Consider the following 22,047-nt stretch of genomic DNA (forward strand, 5'->3'; position numbering starts at 1 on the left):
TATATATATATATATTCGCGGCCGCGTTTTATTTCCGGTGAATAACATCATTTAAATGTCGAGCCGACTAATAATCACTATGTGTCAACTTACTGACCGTTCTCAGAGATCCACTTCGAATTCTTTCGCAAGAACTGAAGCCGGATGAATTGATTAAGTAACGTATGTTCCTAAAAATTAATGTCTTAATTTCCAGATGATCGCACGCAAAGATTCTTTAAAACAAAATTCATATTTCTCTGTCTATCTCTTATACATTGTCAGATTCCGCAATTGTCTAAATGAATTGAATTATATATCTTAATATATATTTTGATTTCTATATATTTTACGTGTTCAAATTTTTCCTGCATTATACGACACATAAAATTTATAAACAGAATGTCTTGAATTTTGCCGCTAATTATAGATCGCCTAAGGTTTAAAAACAGAGGTCTTTATATCAAATTTATTTTTAAAGCATAAAAGAGATTGTAACATATTTGTTTCGAACGATTAGCTTCAATTATGTAATCCCATAGATTGAATGACATGTGTTATATTTGTGAAAAACAAACATATTGATTTCAAACTTTTTAAAGTTTGGAATTTTTTCATTGAGATTTATTAAATAATATATGGCGTAGAAGGAAGTAAATAGCGCGTATATAATGCACTTTATAATGCTCTAGTATTACAAAAAAGAAATAAAAAAATAATATAAATTGAATTAAATGGCTGTTGACAAATTCCATAATGTATCGTGAGCGCGGCCGCGTTTTATTTCCGCTGGATAACATCATTTAAATGTCGAGCCGACTAATAATCACCATGTGTCAAATTACGGACCGTTCTCACGGTAGAGATCCGCTAATTCTTTTGCAAGAACTAAAAGCAGGATGAGTTGATTAAGTAACATATATGTTCTTAAAAAAAAAAAATTAATTTCTTGATTTCCAGATGATCGCACGCAAAGATTCTTTGAAATAAAATTCATATTTCTTTGTCCATCTCTTATACATTGTCAGATTCCGCAATTGTCTAAACACTCAAAAACAACCGTATAGTAGATGAATGCTCAGAACTCGATCTAATTATAGCGGATAGTTCCATCCGCGCACACAAACCATCACTATCTCATCCTCTTAGAATAACCAGCCGGATCATTCGTTAATAGCATCATACGAATGCTACATATCACGGATATATTCGCTGCGGAATGCAAATATTTGCTTTTGCCACAAAACATATGCACGTAAGCATGAGTATATAATTATTTCCACGAAAGATCTATCTAAGGGAATTTATTCATCGAAAAATGAACATTATTACGAAATGGGAAATTAGAACATTTTACAAGATAAGTATTAAGCAAATGCAGTGATTTTATTCAACTAATTTAAAGAATGTACACACATACATATACATATAGGAGATAAATAATAAGATTGAGAACAATGAAACAAGAACCAAAGAGCCAAGCATTATACAAATAAGAGCTTTTTACAGAGAGTTGATGTATGCATATTGTTTCTATGAATTTCGGTAAAATTAATGAAACAGTAAGCTATTGTAGAAACATTATTTCATATTTCTATACAAGTTTTATTAAAAATTATCCTAATTCTGTCTGTCTGTCTGTCTGTCTGTCTCTCTCTCTCTCTCTCTCTCTCTCTCTCTCTCTCTCTCTCTCTCTCTCTCTATTCTTAGATTGCAATTTGTTAAGATCTTGTACGTATATCTTCTAATAAATATGAATAAATATATAATAATAAATATATATAATAAATATAAGTAAATATTTCAGAAGATAACAAAATATTTAAGGGCAATAAAATGTATCGACGGCGCTTCTCCACTTTCAATATTATGATATCCCCACACAGAGCTACATATCTAATCGATATCTACTGGATATCGACATATCCATATAATGTCCATATCTACTATGGATAATCAATAGATATCTATTAGATATCAAAAATATCTATATCTCCCGTATAACCAGCTGGGATATCTAGTGGATATCCACATATTATCCACACATCCATGTTAACTAAAAATTTATTAAAAAATATCCAGTAGATATCCTATCCCTGGTAGACATTGAAGATATCTAGCAGATATCTAATACATATCATTTTTCTGTGTGGGTCCCTATCAAGATTTTTTAGTCATTTTTCTCTTTGACATCACGTTCGAATTAATTTCGCATTGGTTCCGCAATTCGATCGATAGGCCAATGCGAAGGTCTCGATAGCAGTAAATAGGAAGAGGCGACAACGACATAAACAAAGAGGCGCACGCCCCGCCAACTTTTTCAGATCACGCCATTAAGCGTTACTTGATTCACCGTATTACCGTAAGATGGCGACAAATACCAGTTCTCGCTATCCTTCACTACAATGCACCAAGTCATCCTGCGACTAGTCACATGTTACACATCAGCCGTCATTGTTCGCAAGTTGTTTCGGCAATGACACACATCAAACAATCGACCAATCATTGTAATCGATTCTCAGACTAATAGATAAACGTATAACGAGGATCAAGTTTGCGAAAAGATATAATTTGCACAGAGCTTCTTCTAAACACTATTAAATTGGCGCAAGTTATTTTTTGGAAAAAGTTTCGAAATTACATTACAAAATTTGAGTTTTAAAGATCACAATTTACTTATGAGTTTTTCTTTTATTTAAATATAATTTACAGATTCCATTAATTCTTCTTTACATATGTTGTATTAGATCTAAGTCCGGTGAGATGAATAGAGGTAAATACCGAAAACGAAATCAAACGTTGACGAAATCGGGCGCTGATGTTCGCGATTTCCGGCAAATTTGTCGAGCAAACTTCAACCGGATATTATCGAAAAGCTGAAGCGTGCCGTGTCGCGTAAACATGAGTCTGACGAATGCAAATAAGCGAATGTTATTTTTCCAAAACACGTAGAGGGAGAGAAAGAGAGAGAAAAAGAGAAAGATGAGAGAAAACGCATTCCGTCTTTCTAACTGAAATTGAAGGCAAGAATCGGGCACATAAATCTTCTAAAAAGCAAAATAAATCTCAATTTTGCAAGTTTACAATTTGAAGACTATAAAAATTGTGAAAATTAAAATCAATTAATTAACTTTGTTTAGTTCAACTGCAAACTTTTTTATTCGATTGCTCATCTTTGATCGATCAAGAGTAATAATCATATATCTTCTAACAAAATTAGCAAAGCGTGAAAAGGAAGAATATCCATTCCGCCCTCGTTGCATTCAATCGAGAAGGAATCTGCGTGGGTATATCTCTTCCTTCCCGAAACAATCCTACGAAGATACCGTAATAAGATGAAAAAGAAATGAGGCACCAAAATCGTGAAACAGATTTGCAAGCGATGCAATTATTTGAGTCGTTTCTTACAAATGAGTAGGATGAAACTTTGAATGGTCAGGATAATGATTGTCGCTCCTAAATGAGGATACTCACATCCTATTTTTATAATACTGCGCGTGTGAGGATGCACTCGGGGGTTAACAATATACGCGGTCATTTGTGACGTGTAGCTGCTGTTACGTGATGATGAAAGGTGGAAACACGCAAGTGAAAGAGGGAAGAAGAAAGAGAGAGAGAAAGAATAATGGAAAACGTGGAGGTGTACGCAGCCGTGGAAAATATGTCGCGAATATAATTGCGCCTCGCAACACGGATCGATGAATACTCCAGGCATATGCGAGGAACCCTGTAAATCTTATGTATGTCCCGTATACGGTCTCGACAGAACATTCCCGACGAGACTTACATTCCCAACGAATGTCTGCCAAAAAAGATTAGAAGAGATTGTTTGTCCACGGTATGTAGAATGATAAAATTTTAAGAAGTTGAAAATACTCGAGATTTAAAAGAGAATTTATCGAACTTATTATTCATGAAGAAAGAAACATCATTTATTTGTGAAGATCCAATAAAGATGAAACAGAACACTCTCTATGCATACTGATTATGCTTACAATTTATGTATGTAGGCAAATACGCGATGCAGAAACGCGCGCGCACGTGCGGCTCTCTACACATTCCTTTCAATCGCGATGCATCGACCTGCGGCGCACGTGTACGCTTACGTTACTCGTATACATATACGTACAAAGGTTCTTCCGCAGGTGGATCGATTTCATGCGGAAAGAAAGCCTCACGACAAAGAGATCGTGCAAATATGCAGGTGTATTTATTAGTCTACAGCCTAAACCATTCTTTATCTATACAATGATATATTTTCTCTCATCTTTAACAATATTATACACACACAGTCAAAGACATACTAAAAATTTAAAAACATAATAGCGCTTTATACTGTGTATATACAGGGTGTCTCAGAACTGGTGATATAAGCGGGAAGGAGGTGATTCTATATAAAAAATAAGTCGAAAATGTAGAATATTTCTTTATGCGATGCTTCGTTTTTAAGAAAAACGACTTTAAATATTCGTCAGATATGCGTGCTTTGTCCGGTCTCAACCGAGCTCACTATATAAAATAAGTTTAACTTTTGAACTCTTAAAAACATAAAATACGCTGGCAAGAATTCGTACAAATTTAATACGAAGGGCACAATTATGTATACGGTAAAACGGGCAACACTTCCAACAATTTTTGAATTAATAAAATAAAATTTAAAAAAGTAAACACATCTTGACTTATTATGTATCCCCGAAGTACCCGATATTAACATTGTTTGTAAACACAAATGTATGCAAAAGTAACGTATAAGTTCGGTTGAGACATAGCACGCATATCTGACGAATATTTAAAGTTGTTTTTCTCAAAAACGAAGTCTCGTATACAAAACTTATTTTTTCTTATAGAATCACCTCTTTCCCGCTTGTATTAGTTCCGAGATACCCTATATATATATATTGTCGTAAAAATGATTATAAATTGTATACAATAAACGATAGAATAATAGTATGATATAATCAAGAACAAATACAGTTTTAAATACAATTAATAAGATATTATTTGGAAAATAATTCTTTGATAAGCAAAGAAAAAGCAGGGAGAAAGGAAGTCCTTTCCTAAAATATCAAATAGAGGATATTTCAAACATTATTCATAAAAGAATCATTAATTGCTTCTCTGAATCAAGAAAAATGAATGATCAAATCATCTAAAAAAGTTTTTTATTATTTCGTGATAAACCGCAAACTTTTTAATGCATAGCGAAGAAATGAAAAATCAGACACTTTCAATATCAAATTTACAGATATTTACAGAGGAAGTCTATAAAATCTATTTTATCTATTGTATAAAAATCAATGTATTATTCTGCAGTCTTGAAATAACTTTTATTCAAAAATTTTATAATAGAATTATATAATAATAATTACCGGAAAAAGACGAAGGTGATTCGCGTAATTCCTTGCTTTAGATACCTTTAATGGATATCGCACAGTCGGTAAAAAAGAGACCACTACTATTTGCTACGTCATTATATCTTGCAGAGGTATCGTTCCGCCGATGCTCATACAGCTTCTCTAGTCTGCGTTATCGTTATCGCATGCATATATTTTATAATCCATTCTTAAAAAAGACATGTTAAGTCCATAAAAGGTTCGAAAGTCTCGAATTATAAGTAAGTATTATTATTACCTCTTTTCCGCGGTACTGATTCCGCGGTTCTCTCGTTGTGCTTACTTCTTGAGTAGCTGTCATCGCGGAGATCGCATTTGATCGCATTATTTTGACAGTTCTACAGCTTGATAATTAAATGTTATAATACGTAAATATTTCGGCATTAAAATAATAACGCGGTGTTCGGTTTTTGCGACATATAGCGCGATTTTTTGTGATACGTTTCATAGACACATGTTTCTTTTGGCATTACATCCCTACAGTATATGTGAATTTTTCTCCTGCTCCGGATTCGTGTCCTCCGTTCTCGATGGTTGCGTGTTCATCGCTCCTCCGGCATCCACGAGTTTAATCGACTGTTCGACATGCCTTCTCATCGACAACTTTCTTTTGTAATAAACAATCATATCGCTGCGAAGGTAAATTTAGTATTTGCGTTAATGAGCCTGATAAATAAGACCATCACTATATTATATTTTTTGCATTATCTATTCATATTTACGTCGGATGCGTTTTGAGATACAGATTAATATATTAGCGTTTGCTATTTCACTCACTATATTATTCCACTTCTTGAAGCGCCATTTACTTATAATGTTTGCCATTTACTTATAAATCTATCTCGATCTCATTGAAAAGGACCCGAAATGGGCCGAAAAGTCTGAATTAATATAATATTTCTGTTTCAACAAAATATAACTTGTTTACGCTTCAATTACTGCGTCTGGGCTCCAAATGACCTTTATTATTTATTAATTGATTAATATAGCACGATGTTTACGTGCCTCGACTCTGTTATCATTCGCGTAACAACATTCGAGCAGAAAAATAATAGTGTGAGACGCTCCATCGAATTTCTTTCCTAAACGCGATCGCGAAATCTCCCAGTATCGGGAAATTATTTGCTATTGTAATATAATTAATAATTAATTAACATTTATAAATAATATGTAACTACATAGAGGTCTCAAAGCGCATATTTGGCGTAATTTATTCATTTAATCAAGTAAGAATCAAAGTAATAGGAAATCAAATTATAAATTATTTTGTTTTGTTGCAATTTTCAGAGACAATAATTATTTCCTTAATATAACATGAAATCAAATACAGAGTGATTCAGAAATACTTGTACAAACTTTGCGAGTGAGTTCTCCACACATAAACAAGAAAAAAATGTCATCAAAATATTTTTGCAACAAATTATCAATGATATGGTATTCGGCCTTGGTGGCGTATAGCGCTCTATTGTTTACGTGTTACCGCCCTGTTATCATTCGTACGACGACGTTGGAACAGTAATGTAGTGGTGTGCGAGACGCTCCATCAAATTCCTTTTCTAAACGCGATCCCCGCAAGAATCGGGAAATATGAGTAATGAGCAGTGAGCAATTAACAGTGAGCAGTGAGCACTAAGCTCAAAAAGCTATTTCCTAGACGCGGTACAATGAATGAATGAATTAATTAAACGATATATCCCGAAGGTGCCAATCATTAATCAATATGTCCCACTATCTATAAAAAATTCTCCCTCAATGTTTTATTAAAAATAAATAATCGCCACCTTGAAATATCGTAACTATATACCAGCGAAATAATCTCCGCTTTCCGGATGATAAATTTCACCACAGCTGCACGTGCATTTGGCAACCGGGCCACCTATTTTTTAGTTGCTTTCAATCGTTTCTTTGTAACCTTTCCGTCCCATATTTTCCTACCGCAATGTGAGAAAAGTGTAATCTTGGGAGACGGAAGACAGGAAATTTCGAAAGTTTTCGGACGGCGTGCCAAGCACCATTGTTAATCGCCGGCTCTTATACGCTTCATCGCTTCTCCTCGAGATCGAGTATTTTGTGATACTACTCGCTAGGATGAAGCAAGAAAAAAGAAGAAGAGAGTAATTAAATACCTTTGTCGATATTGATAAGGAAATAGGTGCGTCAAGAATAAGACAGAGAATCGTGAATTTTGAAAAGATGAGAGGATCCAATTTCAAAAATGTATCGGATCGAAAGAAGAGATATTTAAAATTATAAAATAATATATTCCGTATATATAATCATCTTCTAAGAAAACATCTTTAACAAAATACAGCGTGAATATTTACGGGTTAACGTGCAGCGCCATACATATGAATAGATATGTTACCGCAATAGATACACTTATATCTCGCGTGTGTCCGAAGGCCGGTCAACTCGATATCGGAAATCGATTATCTAACCGATGAAACACCCGCTGCAATGCCGTTGTGCGTGAAGATATTAACCCTTTATTTTTTTCCCCTCTTGCTTTCTTCTTTCATCTTATAGGAACCCGTTAAGGTTTATGAAGTTTGTCATGGAGTCATACTGCCGTAAACGTAGAGAATTTACATTTATTGAGTTAATGAGAGTTAGTTCTTAAACAAGAACGTGCGCCCGCATTCCAATCAAAAATTATTTCGCTCTTAACACGCTTAACACACAATTATATACGAACACATTGTTTCATGAACAATTTTATCTATCTTCATTGGTAATCTCGTCCTTGGAGAGATTAAATTAATTTAATATATTTATAAAAAAAATAAAGGACGCACACACACATGCACATATTCTTTTACTATTTTCATACTGAGCTTAATATAATATAAAATAATGTATGGACTCTGATAAACCAAATAACACACGAGCGCCAAGCATATATTATCCCAGTCAATTTCAAAGAATTGTTTGTGTAAATAGGGCACCCACTATTTCCACTACGATTGAGTTTCCTACTTGCGTTCTGCGTTGATTTAATTATCACCAAAAGTAACATCACTCGCTGCAGCGCGATAAATCCTCGTTGTCTCTCTCTCTCTCTCTCTCTCTCTCTTTCTCTCTTTCTCTCTTTTGCTCACTCTTTATCTCTCTCTTCGAAAACAAGAAGTATGACCTTTATTATTTCGTCTTTTGGCACGATGCTGCACCGCAAATTCCAATTTTCTTATTTTATTCTGCGCATCTTGTGTATATAAATATAATAAATTAGATAGTTTTACATAAAATATATGATGATAAAAAATAATACTTGTACTTGTTTAAATATTTTAAAAACGCATTATCTCGTGAAAGAATTTTAAGAGAGAGAATTCCAAAAGAATCTAGATTATATATATTTATATACTTGTAACAAATGTCCGCATTGATCCTTCGTTACTTGTAACTTTTCTTCTACAGTTTTCCAGTGAAGTATAGAACGCAAGAACTCTATGCGCGAGATATGAGTTTCATATATATTTATAACGGCGGCTATATTTGTTGCGGTCTTTAAGGTAAGCGTGCAAATGACGTCCGTGCGGTACAACAACGGCAGAAGTTTTCTTCCCGACGCGAGATGAATTCTTAAACGCGGCACCCGCCACACGTTGACGTAGTCGTAAAGCGAGGGTGCACCAAAGGGATGCCTATATTTATAGTTTCCCGTTTGGGTACACCCGTACAAGTTAACCCTTCCAGTCTCTAGCTTATATTTATTAAAAGAGAGAGAGAGAAACTAAGATTTCTCTCTCTCTCTCTCTCTCTCTCTCTCTTTCACCCGCGTAATTCTAGGCGAGTTAGAATTTCTTTAAAACGCCTCAATCAGTTTCGTTGTTAGACAGCCGTATTCTAGTAATTGAAAAGAGAATGGAAGAGAATTCATTGCAAACATATAAAAAAAGAAGCTGTTAAATAAAAACTGAATATTTTTAAACTACTCTGTTAAATTCTTTTCTTACAAGATCCGTTTTCTATTTTTCATAAAAGAAAACACTTATCCTAATTGCCTAATATCCTAATGCTTTTCTTAGAAGACTTACGTCTGGTCACGTTGGCGGGCAGGATGATCGGAGAGTCTGATGTGTCGATCTTCTGAAATGCCATAGATAGCTACCGCGGCCATACCTCAATCTCCACGTGCGCCGGCAATCTACAGAGCCTTATCAGGCTCATAATCTTGCTGGACGCTACTACGAGCGCCGCGTATTCTCATCCAGCATAATCGTGCACTGAACACCCCGATCGTATTGGAGAAGTTTCTATTTCATAAAGCCGGATTTCTAAATGAATACTCGTCCGTCTCACTTTCGACACGACGAACAATGTGCGCGCTTCCATAAACGGACGAGTCCACCTTTTCCCCTCCCCTCTTAATTTCGCCTCTTCAGATTGAGAGATTTGCATTAACTGAGCTTAAGTCAAGAGAAAATTCAATATGAAAAACCTCAGACTTCTACCTAATTTAAGAGTATTACAAGAGTATTACGAAATGGCCAGTTATTCTTTATTTGCCGGTTTGGAATCCACGAGCAATTTTCTTGACTAGGTAGATTTCCTTCGTCAGAGACTCAGAGAATCTAAAGAAGAATTCATAAAACTATAAACGGAATTGAGAGAGAAATCACATATTCGTTAATTTGTTCTTTCTTCCCACGCATAATAGCGTGGCGACACGTCGGCGAAGCAATCGCGAGATCGATTTCGCGATCAAACGCGTCAAACACACTCGAGGTCAAAGTTTACCCTTAATTTTTATTTTAATTGCAAATTTTTATCCAAATTCGAGCTCTATAAGTAGCGAGGGCAAAAAGAGACGCGGAACAAGAAAGACCGAATCTCCAGATACTTTTTGATTATTTATTCAACAAATGGAGACAAGTTTTGCGCTGCCACAGTAATAAATGAGATATAAGAGAAGAATTATAATATTTTTGTAAAATATAACACTGTAAAAACACACAAGAAAAATCATAAATTCAGCCTTAAAATCTAATCCAGATCGATCAGCGTGAAACGATGAAAGCACTATCTAATTTTTCTGTCATTCGCTATTCCATTTCGTCAAAATAACCAATCGCGAGTATACATATATTGTCAATAAAATCAAATGGATTCGGACACACTACTCGGCAGGAATTTACAATGCTACTCGTTTCTCCGTGGTGAGCTTTCATCGACCAGCTCCGGTGACGAAAATGCACTACTACACTCGATACAATATCGCAATACAATTTTACACAATGTGCCGTCTAAATGTCCCCTATAATTTTTCCACCGATAAAATTTTCACAGTCGTCGTGGAGAACATGTTTTTGCAATCATCGATTCGCAATAAAGTCATTCGCAAACTCGTGCAAGAACGACAAATTCATCATTTATTCGGCAATTCGATTTTTAAGCGGGATTATAAGCGACGAAACTTATAGGTAAAATAAAAGAGCAGAGATTAATCGTACAGTGAAAGTTAATCCGCATCGCTCGTTTGGAAATCACGAGAGAGAATTGATCGTTAGGATATGCGTTATTCGTTAACGAGAAAATCGGCGATTAGACACTCGCGATTAAAAACCGACTTTAATCGCAGGTACAACGGCACGTAAGTTATGCCATTGTGCGTCCGCATAACACGTGGTTCGATCGGCCGTGACATGTTTTTGACGCGTGCTCTTACTCGCGGAGTCGCGACGCGGTCGTCGCGACTGATTGACGGCGAAATTGCAATTGGCGACCTCGGTCGCAAGAAACGGCTTCCCTTCGTTAGTTTGTCCTTACGCTAGTCCGAGAATGGAACGCGTGCGCGATCATCTGCTCCCCCACGTCTTCAGTGCAGTCTTTTCGACTCCGCTCCAGTAAATATTTTCTTAATGAAAATGTTATTACGATATCAATAACTTGCAGATTGCGAGCGAATAAAAATAGAAAGGTTATGCATACAATCTTAATTGAAGGGAAAAATAATTTTGAGCAAAATAAATAAGCGGATGCACATTTCCGCATTGCTTATCGTTGGCACCGAATTAACGCGCACAGAGCGTTCGATCGCGAGATGCAATTAGCTGATTCATGTCGCTGAATCGTAAAGTGAGCTTTATACGATGAACGAATGGATGCGTTCCTATGAAACGTGACTATGACTCGTGTCCCAATACGGGTACGCTTCAAAGAATCCAGATACTAGGGAAACAAAGGGAGGAAATAAAGATTAAGGGGAAGATAGATATTCCTCGTTTTCAGCGAAGAAGCTTTGTATATGTTAAGAAGAAAAATATGCTTTCCTAATTGTACGAGATTAAACGAAAAGATCGTCGTATTAAAGTGTTTGTGTTTCTTGATGTTTATTTAACACGATTCAACGATATACACGGAGGGAAAAGAACGATTCATCATCCACAAATTGCCGATGACCCGAAATAAAAGAAAATACGCGATTCTCGGTTTATTCTACGTAGGAAGATGAATCCTGAAAGTAAGGCAAAGCGAGTATAACCGCATCTCGCGATCGGTCGCCATTGAGTTACCCACCATTGTTGTTCTAATTCGCGTGACAACAATCAGTCAAACAATGCGCGTTACAACTTCTCATGCACGTGCACATTTGCACTAATTTGTGATGTGAATAATGGCCACTCTCTCTTTCTTTTTCCGTTCCGCCAAGCGGAAACTGCGATTACAACGTAATACGGTATAATTTGCGTGTCGATCAATGACGAGCTTTGCTATCGACCGCGAATTCCGGTCACAGAGAATTAATGATTAACATCCTGCAAGTTCTGTTTTGCGGTAATAAAATGTAAGAGAAAGTGTCCCGTTAAATAAAGGAATTATGAACTGAATACAATAGTATTCTACAAATTAACGTAATCGCTTGCGCAAAATTGTGCGGATTCGGCATAGCAGAAAATTTCGTATCAGCGTACAACCACAAAGTAACAAGCTACGGACTTTGTTATATATTCTTTTCTGTTACATATCGAGCGCGTTCGTTTATAAGATTGTATTTGATAGCGAAAATATCGGGGGGGGCTACCCAAATTTCAGAGCTGCAGAGTCGCGTGACCGCGCGATACGATTTATCAACCGATAAACCTCGTGTTAAAACGCATTCATTTCGCAAGTCGTATTTTGCCGTTGCTGTTTTAATTAGAGCGCAAAGTGCCTATCTTAACCGGTTGTCTAAGCGATAACATTTCCGTTTCACGGACGACAAATGTGTCGCGACTTGTGAAGATATTTCGAGGGAAGTGAAGAGACGTATCTCTTCATTTGATTCACGAGTTTTCTTGATCTTAGGATACGATCTACAGCTTGTGTTAAAATTGCTGGTGGATACCTCTTGGTCCGTTATTGCAACTATTATATATACAGTATATTAATTTATCTTATATAAACAAAACGATATTCAAGAGCCTTTATGATCGCGAATGCATATCCGTTTTCAATTTTAATATCAATGTCTCTCGAAAAATGGGCAAACCAGAATCTGTACTGGAGATAATATCACGATCACAATCACCACAAAGTCAACACAACACATCTTGAAACCTTCAAATTCACTCGCGCGAATATTCTATTCGATCTATTCGCGAATCGTGCACCATCGGGAAACAATTTCACGAGATTTCCATTACACACACATCCAATTATAATTACTAGCCGAGCCCGACATGGTACACTTACAAGGAGTTTGTTTCACGCTATTGTTTCATTTCGCACACATTAACCCGTTTCGTCCATCTATTTTCCCTGACGAATGCATTGCACTTACTATAAGCTAATTTTGAATAACAGAATATTTTTAGAGCTTTTTCTCTCTGTGAGATTCATGCATGTGTCAATTTGATCGCTTCTTGTCTGCTTTCTCGTTCGTTCGAAATCACCGCGACTGCTAATCCCTGATAAGGGCGTCTACTGTCAACTGCATTCAGAAAGGAGACAGACGATTGAGGAATCCGGAAAGAAAACGGATTAATCGCACAGCGAATGAGCCACCCCTCGTCGCGAGCACACCCCCGATGACTATCGCGACGATACTCGCAGAGAGAGGGTGGCGAAAAGACGACCGGCCGGCAGCGTAACTGCCTTAGTTTGCTCAAAGCGCGTGACACGCCGTCCTTCCAAGTCCACCCTGATGGAACTTCCACCACCGCGACACAATTGCCCCCACTAACGATATCCCCCCGCATCCCGAACGTCACTTCCACCCTTTGGGGGCGACCTATGGGACGCCCCTTACATCGCCAGCTCGATATTCCTTCCGCATTCGTGCATCGAAGACGATCAAGTACATCCATCGGTTGGTTTTCCCGAGGGACTATAGACGGAAGGAAAGGCAAGAAGAAGATGCGAAGACGCTTGCGTCGTCGACCGGAAGTGGTTCGCATCGCGAATTCGACAAGTAAAATCGCTTGTAAGTCAATTATATTCGCGCTCATTATCGAAATTTAAATCAGAGATTTCTCTATAATTCTCTATAATTCTCTATAATGGCCTTGATTTTTCAAGAATATCGCTCAGAGCTCTACTGTAGAATAAACTTTCTTTCGCTATTTATTATACATTATAACTGGGCCGTGAGAGGTTGAGCTCCAGTGACCAGCGTTGCAAGTGACGACGGGAAAATTAATACGTCCAACTCACAGAGGTGTATAACGCGCGCGCATCCATAAGCAGCCGTGGTATCAAATTGCCGCCACGGTCTAAGAAGTACGGACTTTCGGTTGGTGTTATTGATACAAGTAAATTAAGTCCCATCTGTATTTTCATCGTCTATTAATATCAAATGATATCGATGGCTCGGCTATAACTTTAGACCGAGGTCTGATTCTTTTATACTTAATGTGTGCTATGCGTTAAGCTCGATTCAGACACGGAACGATACTTTCGACGCATTCTAACGATGACTCCTTTCCACCTCTTTCCCCTCCAAAATCAATCATTTTATATTTTAATATAAAAAGGGGAGAACAACAATATGGGTATGATATCGAATTATAATTTTGTAGAAGAAAGTAGAAAATTTTGTATATCCGCGATTTGATAAAGTATATCTCTGCGCCACTTTAGCAAAGGTCAGGATCGCCTTCTGCAGATTGTAGAAAGTTGATGTTTATTATAGGCTTTATAATCTCGAAACTCTCGTCGTTCACCCCATTGAGCACTTACTGCTGGTAATAATAGTTTAATATAAAATCCAAGGGCAAATAAGAGTGTGCCTATATAACGTGGGCGAGCTACAGTCAAAGGTTAGCCTCTACTTCCGACGTGACATGGCAAATCTCGATTCTTACAAGATCACGCTTTTAATTATCTGTAAAAAACTGCATCAATTCCTATATCAATTTTTTTCTTTTCGTCGTTCGTAACACAAATCGCACGCGTGGTCGAGAATATCGATGCGGGCACGTCACAAATCCCGGAAATTGATCGTAACAAAGTTGAGTCATAATGACGGATGTTATTGCCTCTTGGCGAGAGAGAAAATCGGGCCGTTCTAGGAGATGCAACACGCATTCCGAATGACTATTCCTACTGATCAAATCGATATAAACGGAATGACGCAAATTTGGCCGAGTGCGTATGCCAATCGCCACTCAATAAGTCCATTAGCAATGAGTTAATCGGCATTAATTAGACTTTTGTGATAAAACGAGACCGCGCGAGTATCAATTCTTTCTCTCGGATTTCCGCGGGACATTGTAAAATTAGTATATATTAACTATAACTAAGACTATTGTTTCTAGATAAATGTAAGTCATATGTAATAGTAACACTTCTCCATCCGTATATCTCGAAGAAACACGTTGCTGAATTATCTTAAACTTTTTGAAATAAGTTCGTTCAAATAAATGTAATACAAATGTAAATTCCATTTCACGCTTAGGCAGTTATATCTGTGCACAGTCAGACGATGCTTGACGCAATTCTCTCTGCATGCTCAAAGGATGAACGAAGCAATTGCAAATGTTAGGACGCGGAATAAATGTGTACTTAAATTCGCTTTTACGGCCGAATGGACGCTATCGCATTCGGGTAAGCTGTCACGAATCTGCTTGACTGACGAGAATTACAGAGGCAATATCAAAAGATTTAACTTTGAATATATTACAAGTATTTTTTTCCAAGTTGGAAGAGAGTCTAATTGGTGGAACTTCGTTTAGCCATAAATCTCCGATATATGGCATAGATCCGTATTAAATAATTATGTCTTCTACTCGAACGGAATCTACGCAACCAACAAGTAGCAACCAATATAAATTCAATTTCACGAATAGTTACCTCGGTAAGTAGCTACACAGATGCAGACAAACGGAGTGAATGCGCATTCATGTGAAGATAACCAATATAGATACCTTTGCAAGAAGACAAAGTAGCTGTGTCCATTAAAGGGCGAACAAAGTAAACGTATACATACGCGGGCAGACAGAATAGATACTTCCGCACGAGAGTGAAACAAGCTTTAAAAAAACTCGACTTCCACTACATAATAGACGTATATGCGGGCGAAATTATATTGTCGCATTTAAGAGAAACTAATCCCTTAAATAGAGGGACGCATTATTTCATAGCGTTTGATATAATTAATTAATAAAATTTTACTTATGGAAAATTCAATAACAAGTCGGCAAAATTATGGATACAACGCGATTTAGTTTCTTTGCAATATTATATAAAATATATCTGTTTGTGAACATATTCTTTTTAACGAAGATATGTCGCATCATCCGGGCAAAGGTCAGGATTTCCTTCGGAGGATTGTCGATAATGCAGTTACCATGCAACGTGTACGGATCGCTTATCGATTTCGGCACCCAGTGACCTATATTCCAATCGAGCCCGAGGAAGCTCTCGTAAGGACATGAACGGCGCCGTTTTCGGCGAAGACGCTTGTTTAAATCTGTTCGAAAGAATGACTCTTGGTGGCGCCTTTTTGGCGTCATATACTTTTCGATGAATCGACACGGATAACGTCTTCAAATTTTATTGTTATTTGCATGAGCGTTATCTTCTACACGAATTTTATCTTGTTATCTAAAAAGTTATCTGAGAAAATAACATATGAAATGACGCACGAAAAAGAAAGCTATACGTCGAACGGAGGACATTCGGAAAACTTGAGGATACTCAAAAGGGCAGCTCAAAAAAGTTGCTAGACAATATATTTTCAGGATAAATATCTTTAAAAATATCTTGTATATAATTTAATTTAAATATTAATATTAGAAGGTATATTTATAAAAATCTTAATATGTATAAAATATATTTAAATATCTAAGTAATATCGAAGAATATCCGACGAAGTATATCTTCTGTATATGAAAAGTAATCACGAAAGATATATAACGAGATTTCGCTCTGTCCTTTTTAAATTATTTTAGAAAAATTCTAAAGAGCGGAGCCGCTCGTATTTAGAACACTGCATCAAAGTGACTGCATGCACGCTTAATAAGTTCGTGTTTCGTCGTCCTCGGCAATAATGGTCGCTCTTTGGGGTCTCTCGGTTCGTCAAGGATTTTGGGATACCAAGAGTATCGAATCGATTATTACGAGCGATCGAACAAACCTGCATTGACCGAGGTTGTTATCCCCTTGAATGCACCATTTCGACTACTATATCCCGCTTTCAACAGCCATAGTCCGTTAAGGTTGTCTCGATACCGACGCATTTTAACGTTCCGCTTGTATCAACGTTGCAAATATAATCGATCGATTAGAAACGGATAGAGCTCGTCAGGTAATGTAATTATTAGCTAAACGGTAAATGAAACATTGAATTAGCCTTAAATCCTCAAGTATTGTTTACATACACACACAACTATTATATGTACATATAATTTTCATTATTTTGTGTATGTATGTATATATGTACATAGAAAGAGACTATAAGTGTGTGTGTATACTGATATAATAAAATCTACATACACATAGGCGGAGAAAGATTAATTGATATTTTAAAAGTAACACGCGCATGGATAGCAAAACTCGTAAGGTTAATTGATTTAATTGTGGAACATCATTTCGAACTGCGCCAAATTATTTTCGACGAAAAACAATATCTCGAGCGAACGAGTGTAATTTTAGCGCAAACCGCGTTTATTTTGTAGAAAGTTTAATTAACACGGTGTGCGAGCAAAGTTATAATAATCCTCAAAACTTCGGCAGACGATCCGTCATTACGATAATTAAGATGGCCCACTTCGAAAAGCGACACGTGGGTATTCGAATGAGGATGGGGGAGGCCCTTTCGCGATTAATGCGTTTCTAGGAAATGACGTGTAAATTAAATTTCATTCAGCGTCGTATGAAGCGACGACAATTTTCCGTATGATAAAATATAATATTGAACTCTCGCACAGATCTCTCTTGCGCAATTTTCAAACTACGCGCTAGTTGTTAAAAATTTAATTACGCATTTTTGTTAACAGAAAAATATAACCATACGATTTAAAAGTTATATAACAAAAAAATGTTACGTTTCTTTCTTAATAAAAAAAGCAGACTTAATATTTAAAAGGGATTAAAAATTGAGAATAATGAGCAAAGTTTTTATTCATTATAAGAGGGGCAATGTGTGTGAAACTTCAGACAAGAATTCCATATTAATGCACTTCCGCCGCGATATACGTACAACAAAGAATAATAACACTTTTGAGACTTCTCCATTTGGTCCACATAAGAAATAAAATAAAACTGAAATAAATGCCAGCCAAAATAAATACGGTTGATGCACGAATACGTGGTAGACAACTGGTTGGAAACCAGGGAAACCTGGGTAAACATGTCATGTAAACACATATAAGTGAAGAGAAACACGTGAAACCTATATTCAAATGCACCTGGCTATCATTATCGCAGTAGATATGACCAAGGCAGAAAAGACAAAATTAGCAAACCGCCAACATTCTTCTTATATTCCTTCTTTCTCACTTTTTCTCTCTCTTTTATGTTTATAAATATACTTAAAAATATTGGAAACAAATAAAAAATTTTTTTAATTTTTGCTTCAAAAGTATAGAAATAATTAATATATTCTTTCGCAATACATTTATTAAGAAATATATATTTTATAAATTTTTGTAATATTCTCTCTGGAGCGACGTATATTTTTTGCCAAATTTCAATTTATTTATTTATTGAATGCCATGCATTCAACGTATCGCAATATCGATCCTTAATTGTGCTTTTGTTTAGGGTATATTAAGCGTGTATATTGAATATGCATGATAGACGGATCGTCTTGTACGAGCAATTTGGTGAATTTAATTTAAACTAATTTAATCAGAAATATATTGTCTAAGACATAGACAATCATAATTCAAAGCAATAAAATTTATATGTGGACTACTGAAATAATTCTGAAATTGAAGCCTTATATATCGACTTGAAATCCGGAATTAAAGAGTAAAATCAAAATTGTAAAATCCGAGAATGTAGGAAAGTCCAAGAATCCAATTCAAGAATATTACAATTCAAGAATCTGAAATTAGAACACATCAGAATACAAGGTTCTTCTTCTATCTATCTCTCTCTCTCTGAAATTCGAAAATAGAATATTCGTATGAATTAAAACTTGAACTTTTTTTAATTCCAAGAAGTTAAATATAAATGTGAAAAAATTGAGATCTATGTTATTGTTTATTATAAAAAGGAATTGTAAATTTTTGGAATTAAAAAAATAAAATTTTTATCTTTGCACAATCTTGTTTAACTGTTGTTATACTATTTAAGATACCGATTCTGAATTCTGCGCTTTTAAATTAAAAACAAGAGTTGTTTTTTAGTTAATTTCAAATAATATAAAAATTGCGTGACGTCGAATGATAACCGGAAAATTGTTTATCATGTGGGTTTATTATACTCTCTCTTACGCCTTGTATTATACAATACTGTAGGCAGGGCGGATCCCAAGAGTGTTGCCCTACCCGTCGACATACACAATGCTAGAAACGTGTTTCAAACATGTTTTATCAAAAGCAGGAAGTCGCAAAATCTCATAAAATTATGTAAAGAATCATTCGTCATGGGGGGAAACGCTGGTCAACGAACTTCCAAATTCCTTCAGAGAGGAACATGTATCGCCTAAGATTTTCATTAAACTCCAATTAAAATTCGTCAAAGGTCCTTGTACTCGGAAAACCGCATTTAATATTAACCATGTGCCGAGAATACAGACGAAATAGGAAACAATGGACTGAAGAAGAATGAAATTTTGCAGAAAATGGAAATAGTAACAGGAAATCAGACTATTTATACGTGTAAACTATATTGTGGATGTGTGTATGTATGTGTGTACACGTGTAGCTGCGGGATACTATGATGGACTCACCCGCCAGCAACCAGGATCATCTGCATGTTGCATGAAGGCGGCCTCTTTGTCGCTTTTTCGCAGAGGGAGCAGTCCGGATCGGTAAGTCCTCTAGTTTGACATGCGGTGACAGAATAGAGCTATAGAATAACTAAAGAGACAAGAGAGGGAGGAGAAGGTCGCGGCCCTGCTCGAAGTTTACAATCGCGAGCAGATTCGACAGACTTCGACATCAAGATTTTCTCGTTTTCATATAATATAATACCATTTTATATATACATATATATATATAGGATGTCCCGAAATTTGCGAATCAAAATATTATAGCAATTTTCGAAAAATTAAATAAAAAAATTTTGCATTCCAAGCAGTATAATTTTTGAGATAGGAATTTCTTTTAAAGCTAGTTAATCATACGTTCATACGTTTATATGTATGTATATGTATATAAAAGATATTACAAAATTCGCGAAAATATTATACCAAGATAATTCTCGAAAAATTAATGTAATGTAAGAGTATTTGTGACTTTATTATTATTATTATTATTATTATATATTTGTGTATGTGTATTGTGTGTGTGTGTGTGTGCTGTGAAGACTTTTTAACCTAAATTTATCTATAACAATAAGTGAGAGATTGCACAATGATTTTAACAAAAAAAAATCTTGCTAGCTTCACTCTAGTATTAATATTAATTTATAATTACTTCGAACAGAGCCGGAAAGAGAAAGATGAGACAAAATAGTGAGAAGTTTGAAAATACTCTCTAGGATGGACTAGCGTAATAACAAACGGGAGAAAAAATGTAAAGGTTAAATAGTAAGTCGAATAGTAAAAGAAGTAAAAAAGAAATAAATAGAGAGAAATGTATATATGTATATGTATAAACAGAATAATTCGGAATCACCACCTAAAATTTTGTATTGTAGCCCGGTTGAAAGAAATGATTGATTAAAGACAGTTTATTTGATTTTTGTGTGTGCTTTACTTAAATAAATAAACATTTCAATTTTTGTACAAATCAATATCTAATCTCTCTCTCATACCACACATAATAAACATTTTTTTATATATGTATAGAAAATATGTGTAGAATGTTCTCAAGATTAACAAGATAATATTCAAAATTTCGCAAATAAAATTTTATATCAGCAAACATTTGTTTTGCGGTACTTTGTGATAGGCTATGGCTATCCTTTGACTCAATTTCGAGTTGAAATTTAACTAAGATATTCAAGAAATTTAATTTAGTTATATATGTAACAGAGAGAGGCAATAAAAGAGAAAGTTACAACATATTTCTAATAAAATTTTTAAGCGCGAAAGAAATGTTTTAATATTTTCTTACTTTTTATTATTATTTTAATATTTTCTAATGTAATCTCCAAAAAATTTTGGCTGGCATCTCCAAATTTTCCTGTATATTGAATGACCTGTAACAGGATTTCAACGTCATAATTATAAGTTCTTGGACTCATTTCAGTATTAAAGCTTTGTACATATAGCTATTTTAAAAGATTAAATTATTAATATAATTAGTTGTAAATAATTGTAAATAATCCTATTTTTGTATGAACCATGTATAATTACAAAAAAAATATAGTATCTCTGTACTACTGTATATAATATTATCCGATATTAACTTTTTTTATTTATAATTCATTCTCTCTCTACCTATCTGTTCTCGCTGTGTTATACAGAGAACATTGAGAAAGGTAGAAAGAAAGAGGGACACTTTTAGTAGTAACCCAAGAACAATAAACACATTTCTCACAAAGAACTAAGAAGTTACTTCATTCTGAAACGATTTATACTTTAGAACATATGTTTATAGAGACACCTCGCGAGCTAAAATAAAGCTCTGCCAGAGTACCATTATCTCTTATATTTTCTTCTCCTGTTACAGGACATCTTGTATACAGCATGTCTCAGAGCTATCACATTTCCTTACAACCGTAGATTCTTTGATTAATTCAAAGTTGACTTTTTCTTTAGCAAAAACTTCGAAAGAAAGATAACTATAGCACGAAATGTTCCAATGTGAATCAATAATTAAATATCAATTATATAATTTCAAGTAAACCGGCTTTAACTGAGAAGAAGTAATCAAGTGAAAATTTAAAAAATGTATAATTGTTGTTTGCATACATACATATATATATATAGATAAACACACAAAAGAATTTAAAATCAAATCTTTGCTAAGAATAGATCAGCTTCAGACGCATCCGAGAATCTTGGGCTTAATGAGAAAGTGCAACAGTTTTGGAATATTCTGTATATACGTAAAACATTAGATAGATAGAGAAGGAGAGAAAAGTACAGCGGCTAACTGGCGATGGCCCAGCAGATCGCCGTGGCGGCTCGCGCTAT

The 22,047-nt window shown here is 35.4% G+C and overlaps 1 protein-coding gene across 14 annotated transcripts in view; it reads right to left on the reverse strand.

Moving 5' to 3' along the window:
* The window catches only part of LOC115237144 (potassium voltage-gated channel protein Shaker), a 101,548-nt gene that overhangs the window by 29,406 nt on the left and 50,095 nt on the right, over positions 1 to 22,047 (reverse strand). For 3 of the 14 annotated variants that reach the window (XM_029810016.1, XM_029810014.1, XM_029810013.1), the window contains one exon: positions 19,693 to 19,782. The exons of 6 other annotated variants lie outside the window; for them this stretch is intronic. In XM_029810016.1, the coding sequence (XP_029665876.1) occupies positions 19,693 to 19,718 (26 nt within the window). In that variant the 5' untranslated portion in view covers positions 19,719 to 19,782. Of the gene's footprint in view, positions 1 to 9,409; positions 9,947 to 12,843; positions 13,410 to 19,692; positions 19,783 to 21,997; positions 22,019 to 22,047 lie in introns of those variants that run through there. 5 more of the 14 variants (XM_029810015.1, XM_029810010.1, XM_029810009.1 and 2 more) reach the window with 5 other exon arrangements.

The sequence above is a fragment of the Formica exsecta genome, unplaced genomic scaffold (genome assembly GCF_003651465.1).
Source record: "Formica exsecta isolate Colony F162 unplaced genomic scaffold, ASM365146v1 scaffold28, whole genome shotgun sequence".
Taxonomy (NCBI): Eukaryota; Metazoa; Arthropoda; class Insecta; order Hymenoptera; family Formicidae; genus Formica; species Formica exsecta.